Here is a 16696-nt window from a genome sequence, read left to right on the forward strand (position 1 = left end):
CTCCTGTCGCAATGAGAGGGCCTGGGCCGTAGTTCCCACGCAGGCCCAGTGCTGATTGGGAATTAACATATACTTCAGACGTACCATCGAACCAGCGGGTTTGTGCAGGTTTCCTCACGATGTTTACCTTTACCGTAAAGCTCGTGGTAAATTTCAAATGTGATTTCGCACATGAATTTCGCAAAACTCAGAGGTGCGAGCCGGGGTTTGAACCCACGATCCTCTGCTTGAGGAGCGATAGGTCAAACCACTAGGCCACCACGGCTCAAGAAAAGCGTTATGTTTAATATTTTATACGGCCAGTGGTACAACTTCGCGGTCCAAATATTAGAGTCAGACCGTGAAATATGCTATGAATATTAATAATGAACGCGGTAGTATTCTGTTCGCATTGCAATCTAATGTTTTCGTTTTGCTAGGGTTCCATAGTTAAAATGGCGATATATGTGTTAGAAATTGGCATGGTAAACCATTGCACCAATACTACAATCAATACAGGATATTACAGTTGGCAATACTGGATAAATTGAAAATACAAACTGAAATATAGATGCACAGAAAAACCAGAAAAATAAGACCAGCACTGGGAATCGAACCCAGGTCCTCGGTATTCCATACCGTAAAAGTAAAAATTTGGAATTGAAATAAAAAATACAAAAAGATAAAAAAAAACAATCTTAATTTGATTGCTTAATAACGATATCTCTTGTCCGGGTGAGCGGTTAGTTCCGATGGGGTGCTGAAAGTTTCTCGATGAGGGCTACGGTATAGATGTCGCTACCGTCACTGCTTAAGTGGCGAAATAAGAAACAAACAAGCTGAGATATGTGGTGCATAGGGGAAATTGACCAGCAGTGGTGTAGCGGTATAGCACGCGGTACGGAATACCGAGGACCTGGTTTCGATTCCCAGTGCTGGTCTTATTTTTCTGGTTTTTCTGTGCATCTATATTTCAGTTTGTATTTTCAATTTAGGTTTTACGGGATGACCGTAAAAGTAAAAATTTGGAATTGAAATAAAAGATACAAAAAGATTCCAAAAAAAACAACAATCTTAATACTGGTTAAGCTCAGCTGTCAAAACGGGTCCTCATGTTTTATAATACTAGAGTGAAAATTGTACTAACATTACAATGTGATAGCTTGTTTATAATATATTGTAGGTATACTTTAACTTTATCTGACTGTTGTAATCTGTAGTAAGTAAGTAGTGGTAATTTTAATATCTATGGGAGCAGTCTGTTTTTAACCGCCATTTTTTTCTCTGTGTATCTGTTTTCTGTATCGCTTACTATTTCTGGTGTACAATAAAGAGTCTTTGTATTGTATTGTAATACAAATTAGTGGGAATAAAAAGTTGTTTTGTAAGAATAGTCTTGTCTATGTCTTGATAATGTCCATAAAAATATTTTTTAATCACTTACCGCAACGTTTGAAAGAAATCATTACCCCGATTTTCAAATTTAGACATGAATTGAAAAAATGGTTGACAGAAATGTGTTTTTATCATAATTATTCACTTAGACATATTATTTTAATTTTATTTTTAGGTTATAAAACTTTATATTTTGCATGCTATTCTAGTTAGCTAAATGTGCGAACATTTTTTATTGCTTTAAATTTAAGACCATTATAACCATCACTATTGCAAATAAATTAATTATGAATTATGAATGAAAAGTGGTGTTAATTCGGCGAGGCAGTATCGAGTCAATATCAAAAGTGCTTTTAATTTGGCGAGTCAATATCTTATAGTTTTGCCAGACTATCTGAGGCTTAGCTCAGATTTTTAATACTAGACAACTGTTTCCGGCGGAACTGAAACACAAACAGAAAAGGTTTCCGCTTGAAATACTAGTTTCGGTCGGATACAAAAAGTAATACTGAGGGCCTACTCCGAAGTTCGAAAATCGTAGTTCGTATCCTACCGTCCCTCTCGCTCTCGTATTAAATAGTACAAGTGTGAAAGGGACCGAACGACACGAACTTCGAGTTTCAAATTTCGTAGTAGCCCTGCTGAACGTCTAACCTCATCTATAATAAATAAATAATCCAGAATAATCCAGTAGATATTTATTTAACAATGAAACCTAACCCAATAAAAAGTTGGAAAACCCCGACGTAACTTCAAAACGGCTGAACCAATTTTGATAAAACATGTCTAAGCGCCATCGCTAGAAGCCCTGCTATTAAATAAAAAAACTGCTTTCTAATCGGTTCTCCCGTTTAAGAGCTACGGTGCCGTAGACAGACACACATAGCGGGTAAACTTATAACACCCCTCTTTTTGCGTTGGGGGTTAATAAAAAAAGGAAAAGGCGCAGGTCGCGCGTTGCCGACCGCTGCACTAGATCATAAAAAGTCATTTTATGCCACATACTGGATCTATGTGACATAAAGCTAGCATTAATACGAAGTTTTCAAACCTGAGAAGTGAAAACATTATGTAATAAATCATTATATGTATTATTATTATAAAAAAGCCGTGGTGGCCTAGTGGTTTGACCTATCGCCTCTCAAGCAGAGGGTCGTGGGTTCAAACCCCGGCTCGCACCTCTGAGTTTTTCGAAATTCATGTGCGGAGTTACATTTGAAATTTACCACGAGCTTTGCGGTGAAGGAAAACATCGTGAGGAAACCTGCACAAACCTGCGAAGCAATTCAATGGTGTGTGTGAAGTTCCCAATCCGCACTGGGCCCGCGTGGGAACTATGGCCCAAGCCCTCTTGTTCTGAGAGGAGGCCTGTGCCCAGCAGTGGGACGTATATAGGCTGAATGATGATGATGATGATTATTATTATTATCCTTCTTGGCCAAAGTAACCCGACTAAACGGTATTTTACTGACGTCATCAAGCCACTAAACAGTCAAGTCATCAACTACTTAACCAGCATAACGAATCCATTGTGCCGTGTAAAGTAACGTGTTACATTTTGCTCAATTTCATAGTTCATTGACACAGTGCTTTTTGCACGTCTGTTAAAGATGAGCTAACGCCTAAAGCTGCGTGACCACCAGAGCTGTGTGCTAAGCGAACCGGTCAAGGGCGGTACAGACAGGTGCGTCGTCACACTTAACTTTAACTGGCTACGTATAAGTCCAGATTTTTTGTTTAATTGACAAAAGAAGAAATAACTACATATCCAATATTTTTTGAAAATCTAACTATTATGTAATTATACAGGGTGTTAAAAAATTCTGTACTATACGTACTGTAACCCATATTAGGGCTAACTACTGATTACTATTATACTGATTACTATAAATTATACGATGCAAGTGAATAAACATTGAAATTCGAAACTATTATTTTTATATTGTCTGGAGATAAAGTGTTTTTGTGACTCAACTTCCATACAAAACTTAAATTTTGTTTTCGAATTTCAATGTTTTTCCATTTGTATCATATTAGTAATCAGCCTTAAAATGGGTTACAGTATAGTAGGTACAGGATTTTTTTACCACCCTATATATTTTTAAAAATCTAGCCTTTTTAAATAAATGTTGCTAATTGGAGGGTCCACGGAAAGAACGTTGTTGCACCGTTTCGTTTTACTCAAAAAAAGTTGCTGCGTTCTAAATATATGGAAGTAGGTATATATATTTCAGTTGCAGCCTGAAATATGACTGGCGTGAAATATTTGAACATCAAAAACTATGTTATACGACATATATTTAATCTATGAGATTTTTATAATCAATTAATAAAATTCAAAGCACAATTAAGTGAAGAAACGTAATCTGCATGTAACGTAACACCAGAGGCTCGTTTAGTGATGGGACCTAATGGATCTTGAGTTATATCGGTACTTTTTAGTTGGTAAGCAGCATTGTTGTAAACTTTGTTTAGCCTTACCTAGAGTTTCACTAATATTCTCATCAAAATATGCGTAATAATCAGATTAATAATGACATTAATTTTGCTCTACTTTCTGTGTATTTGTATTTATTTTATTTTACGTACAATAAAGAGTTTACATACATACATATTAATTATGTTAAAGATTTTAAATTATTAGTTTTATCGACTCAAGTTTCGGCACTCACTCTCTAGTCTGTGATATTGACAGCTGTCACCCGCACCATTCTACAATGAAAACACTGTAGGTAGTCACCTAAGCAAATAGCGGTTTGAAAGTTAGTCATCACGAACAATTACTATGGTTACAATTTATTTAAAGTAAAAAAAAAATATGTTTTCAGATTACTTTGCGAGCTCTCTACATTTTGAGATTAAATTCTCAATTTAAAAAAAAGGTTATTAGGCATGTTGTTTCCGTGGACCCTTCAATTTCTTTGTTACGTCGAGCCCCAAACAACACCATAAGAGGCTACTAAGTGAGTGAACTCAAACATGTCCCGTTACCATGAATCATTGGCAAATTATATTAATCATCTGTGTGTAGGCGTTAGTAGGGTAGTTGACAGCGTGAAAAACTACAGTCAAGTGGCAATTCATCTTAATAAATAATAATAAATAAATAAATATCACGGGACAATTCACACCAATTGACCTAGTCCCAAAGTAAGCTTAGCAAAGCTTGTGTTATGGGTACTAAGCAACGGATAAATATAATTATATAGATAGATACATACTTAATTACATAGTAAACACCCAAGAATATCTGCCCCGACACGGAAATCGAACCCGTGACCTCAAGCTTCGTAGTCAGGTTCTCTAACCACTAGGCCATCTGGTCATCTTGTACTTATACAGGGTAACTGACAAAATACAAGGTGTTAATTAAATGACTCTTAATTGTGAAGGTTCTGGGTTTCACAGACGGACCACGATCGCAAGTTTTTTGATAAAAACTTGCAAGATTTTATTTGATTGTAGCAAGGCAACACTAAAAAACACTTTGATAGATTTAAAACGGTTATAAAAACGCAAATATTCATAGCTAGATTGAGCAAATGAAGTAAAAAGTTAGGTCATTTATGAAGGTAAGCATTTCACTGCCTCAGGTGGTCTGAAAAATAAGGACATGGCGTAAAAACTGTTTTCCAAAGTAGCCCCTGCATTTTAAAGTACCTCCGTTTTACGGTACGAATAACAGAAAAATAGTAAGCTAACTACACACACACACACACACACACACACACACACACACGATCAATCTAATTCTTGTAGATTCACTCACTAACAATATTTGTTGTGTCTGTGTTAGTTTTAAGTATGATACGCTAACTGTATTCCTGTGGACATCTGTTATTGGCTATCTGTTTAGTACCGAAGTTCTATTATAATGTACTGTATTGCTGTTGAAGCCCCAAATAAATAAATAAAAACATAAATACCCATACTACTGTCTGTATGAGAGACACCTTAAAATATAAACGTAATTTACCTTTTCCAAAAGCCATGTGAAGGAAGCTTACACATAGTAAGAGCTTGATGGCCGCCATTTTGAAATTCACGTCACTAGCACTTCACACTTTATACCTGAAACAAAAATGAGTTTTATTATTTATTAGAAAAAAAAAGATTGTAGATATTTGCAATGAGGAAAACTATCACAGATAATGTAAGCACCTACAAGTTACGGAGTAATGATCGAATAAAACTTAATTTAATTTTGTACTACATATCAGTAAGGAACCTTACATTACGCCTCGGCTAACATGCACTTGGTCAGTTTTTGGGGGAACGGTTCATTCGGAGAAGCGAGTATTCTATTAACTTTTTTAGATAGATCGACATATCGATTCACAGAGCCACGCGCCGCCAGTTCGATGGTCAGTTACCGGAGTGCAGTAGACCGCGACTTTAGTCGGTTCAATTACGAGATAATTATTCTACTATTAATAGTTATGTTATGGATAACCAGTGGTTCGAGTATATGGCAATGAAACTTTTAGTCTCAGTCTCGGTCGGGACTCGATGTATATGAGTTTATGAGAGACTAAAATATAACTAAAATGATGAAAATTAAAAAAAGAATGTAATAAAAACATTTTTAAAAATGAGCATTTATTAATGTTACAAAATCATGGTATACCAAACCAATCAACTCATTACATTCCACAATTTATATGATATAAAAACTTGGCGTAAGATTTACGAAAAAAAAATTAAGTATCTAAATTACACAATCTCGCGAAAAGCTTTTATATCATATAAATTGTATATGTCATGACATGATTTGATTGGTTCGGTATACCTAATAAATAATTTAAACCATGCTTCCTGTACAGTCGAGTTCATAAACTTGTGAGCAAAAATTTGATCAAAAATATCTGAACACGACTCTATTGTTAACAGCGTAGAGGCGTGTCCAGATATTGTTGATCAAATTTCTGCTAACAAGCTTATGAACTCGACTGTACCTACCTTTTTTCTCCTTTTTAACTTTTTTTGATAGTCGTATTAAACAAAACCTAATGGTTATAAAGAGATATATGATCAAGAATGATAAAGGTGTCAAATAATATTCACACGACATGTACTTTATACCGGGTGTGGCCTGTAATAATATGAGCAAATAATTATAAAACATAGATCATACTCGTTAAACTGAACAACATTAGTTCAGCGACTTTTAAAAATAATTAGTTTTTTAATTTTTATTACACTTTTAAGTTTATTCGAAGAAGCAATGTAAAGCAAAATGCTTGATGTTTGTAGCGTGACAGGCGACGTCAGTTGTGTTCTAGGATGGCGTACATTGATTGCAGTATTTAATTTGTATGAAAAAAGGAAAATTCAAAGACTCCATTATTTTTAAAAGTCGCTGAATTTAACCTACTTACTTTTTAATGTTGTTTTTAATGTTTCAGATTGACAAGGACGATCTATGTTTTAATTTTTTGCTCCTATTACAGGCCACACCCGGTATGTGTATGGAAAGAATAAAACTTCCAAAAAAACTTTTTTATAGGATAGTTTTCATTTGCTATTTAACGTTATTTAATTTGATAAATCTTAATGATATTTGAAACGCAATTAATAGCGATATGATAAGAAATCGATTCATGCCACGCGCCGATGGCTCAGTGGTTAGAAGCGCGCGCGCACTAGACTGTAACTTCGATTCCGACCGCGATAATTGTTAATTGTTACCCACGTCATGCGGTCCAGCGGATTGTTTAATTATTTGTTTACTAGCAGGCAGTAGCGTGGAGTTAATAATTTCACTAGGCATCAGCATAGAATAGGGAAAAAAAAAACACACACACAGATACCATTTCGTGTGGGTGTATATTGTTTTATACATCCTGTATGTGTACACACTTAAGTACCATTTTTAAGTAGATAGTATTTTAAAAGAGACGTCTGCTATAAATATGCTACTATACAACCAGTTCTTGCATTTATGTATTTTATATCACTTATTTGCGTTTGATACAAATAATGTTTTTACAAGCTTTTATTTAACTTGCAATGTATGTATGTATGACTGGCTGACAAGGTATATTGTCCAGATTTAAGCTAGTTTATGCATTTTTTTTTATTTTTAATACGAGTATTAAATGGTGAGTATGTTCAATTTATATTGGAAATAAATGATACCTAAGTATGTTTATTTATTATTTAAAAAGCTTTCCTTTTTAGTTACGAAGCTATAAAATCAAGGGTCACTCACGTAATTATAGTCATATACACGACATGTTTCGAACTAATCCGGAGTTCTTAATCAACACCCATGTGCAATATCATGCTTGTTTCCTTAACAATAAATAACGTATGATTTGTTATCCCGGATATTCACACGGTATCCGATAACAGCAATAAACATATAAACATTAGTGCCTGATAACTTGAATATTGTGGCTATATGCTGTAAAACTTTATTACACGTTTAGCACCACTTTATTAACATAGCTATATATTTTTTACAGTACCATCTAGTTAGGGGCTATTGTGTTGTCAGTGTTGTTTTTTTAACCCTTTTTAGGTTCTATTTTGTAGAAATTTCATTTTTTAGGGTTCCGTAGTGAACTAGGAACCCATAAAGTTTCGCCATGTCTGTCCGTTCTGTCTGTCCGGCCGCGGCTAAGCTCAGATACAGTTAGTACAAGAAAGCTCTCATTTGGCATTAATATACATATCAGTCACGCCGACAGTGGTAAAATAAAAAAAAAAAAAATTTTTTAGGGTGCCTCCCATATACGTGCCTAAAGTGAGGGTGATTTTTATTTCTTAACCAACCCTTTTGTGTGGAGTTTCGTTGGAAAGGTATTTTAAAACCTTTTTTTTTATTTTTCTATTCAGTGATCTGTTTGCGAAATATTCAACTTTAAAGTTTAAATTTTCATTAAAATCGAGTGTAAAATCTAAACTGTTGGGTGGAAAATTTTGAAAAAATTGACGATGGTAGTAAGTAGGTATATCAAATTTACAAGGAAAATTATAACGGCTAAGATTGTTTTAGAATTATTAGTAGTTTATGAGTAAATTGGAGCCTTAGGTATAAAATACTAAACTGGAAGATTCCTGGAAGATATTGTGTACAATACGAAATCCTTAGAAAAATATGACTTGTTTTTTTTCGTAATGGCTACAGAACCCTATCCTGGGCGTGTCCGACACGCTCTTGGCCGGTTTTTTATTACAAGTTTTTGATGGTTGTAGGTACCGACGACATCGCGAGAGTTGTGGGCAACCGTATAACATATAATATAAATACGCATTGCTATGGACAAACCAAAATTATTTATGGCAAAGTTCTACAAGGCCTAGAAATCAAATTGGTTGACTGTACTTGTATTTTCATCCAAACTCATAATCGCTACCACCAAACCACACTTTATAAACAACAGGAAGGCCAAAGGATTAGAGAAACTGACTACGAAGCTTGAGGTCCCGGGTTCTATTCCCGGCCTGGGCAGATATTTGTATTAATAATACGAATGTTTGTTCTCGGGTCTTGGGTGTTTAATATGTATTTATCTATATAAGTATGTTTATCCGTAGTACCCATAGTACAATTTAGTAGGGTTTAGGTCAATTGGTGTCAAGTGTCCTATGATATTCCATCATCATCATCATGTCAGCCGAAAGACGTCCACTGCTGGACATAGGCCGGGAGGCCAAGGCAAAAAAAAAACACGCGAAACATAGAATACTCATAACTTTGACACATATTAATGAAAGTTTTGCTTTCGCTTTTTAACAACCCTTCTAAGGGGGCGTCCATTAATTACGTGAGGTCTTTAAGGGGGGGAGGGGTAAAGTAAAATCTTTCCAAATCTCACTTGGGGGAGAGGGGGGGATTTAACAAATATCACGTAATTTTTTTTCAACAGAAAACCGTGTAAAGTTGCGTCAAAGTAAAGTTTATTGTAGTGTTAAATAAAGAGTCATTGCATTTATTTGTTATGTATACTCAGGGATTTCAAATAACCTTGACTGAAAGAGAGCGGGGTCGCGGGTTCGAACCCGCGCGTGTCCAAATATTTGTATGGATTAGTGGACGCCCAATATTTACACGCCTGGTTTTGTATTTGTTTAGTTTGGGTCTGCTCTGTAATAGGCTTTCAGACATGTATAGCCCAGGCAGAAAAGAATTGGTGTTTGACAATATAATTAACTAGAATTGGCAAGTCATCAAGTTATATAACTATAGTTAGTTACTTGTGTGATAAATGTGTCAAGTAGAATATTATCTCATTTAAACTTTCTTGATTTTCACTCATACTTAAAATACCACAACTAATCGTGCTCGTGTGTTTTAGCGTGATAAGTCCCGTTTGTCGTATTTTGTCTAGTAATAGTATCTGTTAGTAAGTTGTAACTGTTCCTTAAATAAATAAATATAAAGGTTTGAACGAAGACGTTAAGGAAAGTCCCTGAAAAACTAATTCTTCTAACCCTTTTTCACCCGCGAATTTAGACACGCTACCACAAAATGAATCACAGTTTATATTATTTACCTACGAGGGATTCATTTTTATATTGAATAATATTATGTTTTAAACTTTCGTGATTTTCACACATAATTAAATACCATAAACGGGACTTATCTTAACTCCTTACCTCGACGTTTCGACCACATTGCAGTGGCCGTATTCACGAGTAGACTGAAGTGTAGGGTGTCATGTCTGCTTAGCAAAGTCAACCAAATCAAATGAACTAAATAAGTTACCTGTAAACTACATAGTCTACTCAGTTAACTCTATCATATTACAACATTTTACGGACGAATGAATTATCGTCACGGTCGGGCGCTTCTTCACTGGACTATTAACCGTTCATATTAAAATAAACAACCGTTTTATTTCATTACATTTACGCGTAAGTTAGTCGGGGCAAATACTATACATACCTGTTGTACTCTCTGTTAAATCCCTGTTGTTATGTGAGACAGATATCTATGATGCTGCTTTGTCTAATTGAACAAAGTATACAGAGATGGTATGACATAATATGTGTTATATAAAATAATAAGGGTTTGTCAAAGAGCGAGGAAATTAGGCTATTTTTAATGTTGAACATGAAACTACCGTGAGACTCACTCATATTAAATATATTGACCCGGATAACTCACGTCTTAAATCGAGTTTAGCTCGACATGTTTCGGGGTAATCGGGCGGCGGCGCGCAGTGCGCGTGTTGCAGCAGCCGCTGAGTCGCGTTGCTCCGGAGACGAAGGGCTACGGATTAGCCCGAAACATGTCGAGCAAAACTCGATTTAAGATGTGAGTTATCCGTTACAATATATTTAATATTTTTAGGGGTTGTTTCACCATCCATTGATTAGTGTTAACTGCCGGTTAAATGTGATGCCGTCTCTATTTGTTTTGTTTGAATATACGGAGACGGCATCACATTTAACTGTGAGTTAGCATTAATCAATGGTTGGTGAAACCGCCCCTTAATGTTGCTTATACATACGGCCTAAATGCTAAAACAAGACTATCCATAACATTTATTTTGTCACTGCCCTGTGAAAACCTACAAGGAACTAAATTTCCAAAACCGTTCTTTACCTTTATTTATAACGATACGACTCGCGTTATTTTAGTAACTTAAGAAGTTATTTACAATACAATACAATAACTCTTTATAACATGAAACTACCGTGAGACTCACTCATATCCAGTGCGCGTGTTGCAGCAGCCGCTGAGTCGCGTTGCTCCGAAGACGAAGGGCTACGGATTAGCCCGAAACATGTCGAGCTAAACTCGATTTAAGACGTGAGTATCCAGTCAATATATTTAATATTTATAGGGCTGTTTCACCATCCATTGACTTAACTGCCGGTTAAATGTGATGCCGTCTCTATTTGTTTTGTTTGAATAAACGGAGACGGCATCACATTTAACTGTCAGTTAGCACTAATCAATGGATGGTGAAACAGCCCCTTAATTTTATTTAAACATACAGCCTAAATGTATAAAACAAGACTATCCCATAAAATTTATTTTGTCACTGCCAAGTGAAAACCTATAAGGAACTAATTTTTTTTTTATTCAACTGTATGGCAAACGAGCAAGTGGGTCTCCTGATGATAAGAGATCACCACCGCCCATAGACACCTGCAACACCAGGGGGATTGCAGATGCGTTGCCAACCTAGAGGCCTAAGATGGGATACCTCAAGTGCCAGTAATTTCACCGGCTGTCTTACTCTCCACGCTGAAACACAACAGTGCACTGCAGGCACTGCTGTTTCACGGCAGGATTAGCGAGCAAGATGGTGGTAGCAATCCGGGCGGACCTTCCAAAAACGTTCTTTACCTTTATTCATTACGATACGACTCGCGTTATTTTAGTAATTTAAGAAGTATATTTACAATACAATACAATAACTCTTTATTGCACACCAATACAGTAAACAGTACAGAAAACACAAGTATATACATAGAGATATTATTTCAATAAAAAACGGTTTTTTTCTTCCTAAATTTGGCGCCGTTAAGAATAGGTACAAAATTGCAATTATTATGTCACCGGACGAAATTTCTTTAGAAAATCACACCGACTGAAAAGCGTTGTTATAAAAGAACCATGTTTAGTACTTTACGTTATATCCAGGAGTTTCAAGTAGTCATTGTTCTTTTATGCCAGCAGTTGGAATTAAGTAACGTCCAGTAAGCTATATAACGGTCACACTCAACTCCTATACAGCTTTAGTAACAATGCAGTATAAATAAAGCTCACAATGAACATCCTCGGAAAGTAATTTGTTTCGTAAGTCAATATATCTATTAGAAAGCTAATTATTTCCGCAGTAGATGCTGATGTGTAGAAAAGTAGAAGAGAAATGAGTTTTGTCTATGTGAGTTTATGCATTTTCCAAATTCCCTAGTTTGATTGTAAAAAACTCGCTTCGCTCGTTTTGTAACACCGCCTCATCTTTTTATTTGAAGTCTCCAATAATTATACCTACGGAGATAGAGCCAAATTAAACTAAGATGTAAGACCCTTATAATTCTGTATCGTGTCGGTATCTCGGAATAAGTCATCATCATCATTATCATCCCAGCCTATAACGTCCCACTGCTGGGCACAGGCCTCCTCTCAGAACAAGAGGGCTTGGGCTATAGTTCCCACGCGGGCCCAGTGCGGATTGGGAACTTCACACGCACCATTGAATTGCTTCGCAGGTTTGTGCAGGTTTCCTCACGATGTTTTCCTTGATCGCAAATCTCGTGGTAAATTTCAAATTCCGCACATGAATTTGGAAAAACTCAGAGGTGCGAGCCGGGTTTGAACCCACGACCCTCTGTTTGAGAGGCGATAGGTCAAACCACTAGGCCACCACGGCTTTTTAATACGGCTCGGAATAAGTATTCCTTCAATATTCTCTTTCAAATTAAATATATACAATACAATACAAATTTTACAAAAAAAAAAAGCCGTGGTCCTAGTGGTTTGACCTATCGCCTCTCAAACCGAGGTCGTGGGTTCAAACCCCGGCTCGCACCTCTGAGTTTTTCCAAATTCATGTGCGGAATTACATTTGAAATTTACCACGAGCTTTGCGGTGAAGGAAAACATCGTGAGGAAACCTGCACAAACCTGCGAAGCAATTCAATGGTGCGTGTGAAGTTCCCAATCCGCACTGGGCCGCGTGGGAACTATAGCCCAAGCCCTCTTTTCTGAGAGGAGGCCTGTGCCCAGCAGTGGGACGTATATAGGCTGGGATGATGATGAATACAATACAATACAAATATTGTTTATTGCACACCATAAAGCAGTACAAAAAACTTATAATATCAACACTTAGATTCAGGGTAGACAATATACGTTCGGATAACTGAATGGTTAGTGAACTGATTACGAAGCTAGAGGTCCCGGGTTTGTTCTCCAGTCTTCGAAGTTAAATATGTATTTGAGTATGTATTTATCTGTATAAGTATGTTTATCTGTGGCCTAGCAACCATAGTACAAGCTTTTCTTAGTTTGGAACTACCAGGTCAGTTGTCCCGTAACATTTATCTAATATTTATTTATTAATAATATACGTACTTAGCGGCTGTAAGCACTAACTACATTATTTGCCGCCAAGTATACCAGGAAAAGGTATCAATTTGTATTACAGTCATATATTATACGTAAATGCAGCGACTCTAACTCCAAAGCCTGTTTAATAGAGCTAAGGAAGCTATTAAATAATATGTTTGGCTCTTAAGTGGTGTGGAATAAATTAAATAGAAGTGTTATTTGTTTGAGCTAGCTATATAACCAGCCTTTACTGCCCTCTTAAGGCAGAAGGCGGTATCTCAATAAAATCACTTTTGAGTTATTTTGGAGATTTATGGGCTGTTTCACCATCCATTGATTAGTGTTAACTGACGGTAAAATGTAATGCCGTCTCCAATTCGAACAAAACAAATTCAGACGGCATCACATTTAACCGTCAGTTAGCACTAATCAGTGGATGGTGAAACAGCCCCTTAGAATGTCTTAAGTTACAGTTGTAAATAGTTTTCTAATTTTTCACCAAAAATATGTTTCCAAAATGAACATTTTCTCAACTCGAAAATACAAACTGAGACATTGATGCACAGAAAAACCAGAAAAAGAGACCAGCGCTGGGAATCGAACCCAGGTCCTCAGCAATCCGTGCTGCGTGCTATAACCCCTACACCACCGCTGGACAGGAATTTAGACACGAATTTTTCCTATGCATACATATCTCAGGTTGCTTACTTCTACTACGCTACTTATGCAGCAGCACTAGCGACATCTATGTTTCGCTCTCATCAAGAGACCGTAAAAGTAACAAATTTGGAGTTGAAATAAAAAATACAAAAAGACTCCAAATAACCAATCATCATTTTCTCAACTGTTTATGTATGTATGTATATAAACTCTTTATTGTATACATACAAAAGAAAAGGAACAAAATAGAATAAAAAAAATATCTGGATAGTTAAAAAAATAATAAATTCACAATTCCACACTTACAAACTAAAATAGAAATCTTAATGAAACACAAATCTGAAATAAAAATAAATAAATAGAATTATTAACTGAAACATAAAATTAATAAAATAATAATAAATCAAATAAATAAAACAAATTTAATCAATAACCCTTCGCCTCGTCATTGGCTCAAACGTACCTATCACCCAGCATTGACCCGATGTATAACCAACGAGACCCGCCAAACAAACGAAATACAATTGACAAACTGAATCTGTAAGTACAGTCGAATGCAAAAATATACATACAGCCATAGCGTCTAAATAAACATCGACCTTATCTTATAATATTTATGCTTCCGACCATTCATAGTTCCGACCGTACTTCAGGATTCATCCATTTGAAACAGTCAGGAAATCATTTGCGAAAAATATTTTCTGCGTAAAACTTCGGGTACGTAAACTGCTTCAACATTGCCCTCTGGCCCCAACACTGCCTGATTAGATTTAGAGTCGATAACTTAGCACCCTTTAGGTTTTTAAACTTTTATCCCCCCGTAATAATAATTCCCTTGTAGGTAAAAGCTTAAAACCTATAAGAGTGCTAAGTTATCGACTCTATATCGAATCAGGCAATGTTGGGGCCACAGGGCAAAGTTGAAGCAGTTTACGGTAGCTAGAAAACGAGCATGCGGGTCATCTGATGGTAAGTGATCACCGCCGCCCATGGACAACTACATCATTATTAGGACTACGGGTCCGGTGCGTAAAAACTCGAAACTGTTTTTATATGATACCTACCGCCTTTTGCCATGAAGGCAGTAGAAAAGAGTAGTAGAGTGGTTAAAAAGCTATGGTAGTCTAGTGGTTTGAGCTATGGCCTCTCAAGTAGAGGGTTATGTATTCAAACCTGGGCTTGCACTTTTGAGCCTTTCAGAATTTCAGATTTTTTCCATGAGTTTTACGGTGACGGAAGACTGTGGAGAAATTAAACGGTGGTCAAATCTTGCAAGTGGAAATTCACCTACTTCTAGTAATCGACTTGGCTAACTTATTCTAAGCCTGAAACCCTATATTTACAAATATCATCTTTTATTGATGATGATGCTTGGTGAACGGCTGTTTTGCTCTGAAAATGAGCTTTGGTTGAGTTCGAAACGCGTCAGTTTAGTGTGGTGGTGGTGATGGTTGGGTTTCTGTGATTTGTGTGTGTTCTGCACGCTCTTTTTGCATAAACGTATCATAAGGTAATTGTTTTAGTTCACAGATCGTTACTTGGACAGGGCGCCATAAGGCTGCATTTTCTCGTTGTATGGCAATGCTTATGCAAAGCAAGATAACAGCCAGCCCTATGGTCACCAGTGGAACGGACAATGAAGATTGTATTAAAAACGAACCTCTTACAAAAACTTGTCAAATTAAAGTTTTTTTTTACAACAAGCAACACTATTAGTTAAGCCTTTTATAGACCTAAAATACGTTAACATAAAGTAACATTTCTAACTTCGATTTCGACAAGTATCAATGTAACTTTTTTAACATAAAAATAAACAACAAAATCACACTTACCACACTGCACATGTCCACTACACTGTCACCTGAGCAAACTTAACTTTGACGTTTAAAACAAGATGGCGTCGTGCGCGCGCGGCGGTTTGCGAGCGACTGGAGGCTCGAGGCGAGCTTGCCTTGAATACCTGATGACTTGTTAGGCTGCGCGCACGCAGTTGTAACTACTGGTCAAGAAGTAAAAAAAAAAAACTTAAAAAAAAACAAGCTTGTTATTGACTGCCACGACCGGGGATCGAACCGTGGATCTCATGCTTCATAAGTCAGGTTCTCTAAGCACTTATTGGGATTGTATAAAAAAAGTTTTTTTTTTTTAATAGGTATACAAAAGTCAGATATTAGAAAAGTCAATTAATATTCAATTATTGGAAACCAATTTCGAATATTATTCATATAAATCACGACTAATTCTTTCAAATTAATGAATTAAACTAGTTTGGATGAGACGTCAGTTCTGCGGGTGACACTATTTATCGGCACGGACAATACCGACATGGAAATACCGACCCGATAGAAAGAAAGAAAGGTTTATTTTGGCTCCATAAGTACCACCTAAAACTAAGACTAAAACTAGCACTTAAACTATGTTACTTGGTGACACGGCAGGGTACCCCGCACAGTATGTGCATTAACGCTGTTTTTCTGTGGAGCCCAAATGATATTTCGTGTACACGCCCATACAAACTGGTGTCAAACTGACAAGAGTTTCTACGGGCGTGGCACAAAATATCATGTCGGTATTTCCATGTCGGTATTGTACAATACCCGTACGTCCGGGAAATAGTGTCACCTGGTTTTGGCACATCAATGCTTC

At 36.4% G+C, this 16696-nt stretch overlaps 1 protein-coding gene across 1 annotated transcript in view; it reads right to left on the minus strand.

The window, feature by feature from the left end:
* Positions 1–15990, minus strand: part of qsm (Zona pelucida superfamily protein qsm) — a 64735-nt gene extending 48745 nt beyond the window's left edge. Inside the window, exons 1-2 of the mRNA XM_074108720.1 lie at positions 15883–15990; positions 5351–5445 (exon numbers count right to left, since the gene is read on the minus strand). Coding sequence (XP_073964821.1) covers positions 5351–5408 — 58 coding nt within the window. The 5' untranslated portion in view covers positions 5409–5445; positions 15883–15990. The remainder of the gene's footprint in view (positions 1–5350; positions 5446–15882) is intronic.
* Between the last annotated feature and the right edge of the window lie 706 nt (positions 15991–16696).

This window comes from Choristoneura fumiferana, chromosome 27 (genome assembly GCF_025370935.1).
Source record: "Choristoneura fumiferana chromosome 27, NRCan_CFum_1, whole genome shotgun sequence".
NCBI classification, from domain to species: Eukaryota; Metazoa; Arthropoda; class Insecta; order Lepidoptera; family Tortricidae; genus Choristoneura; species Choristoneura fumiferana.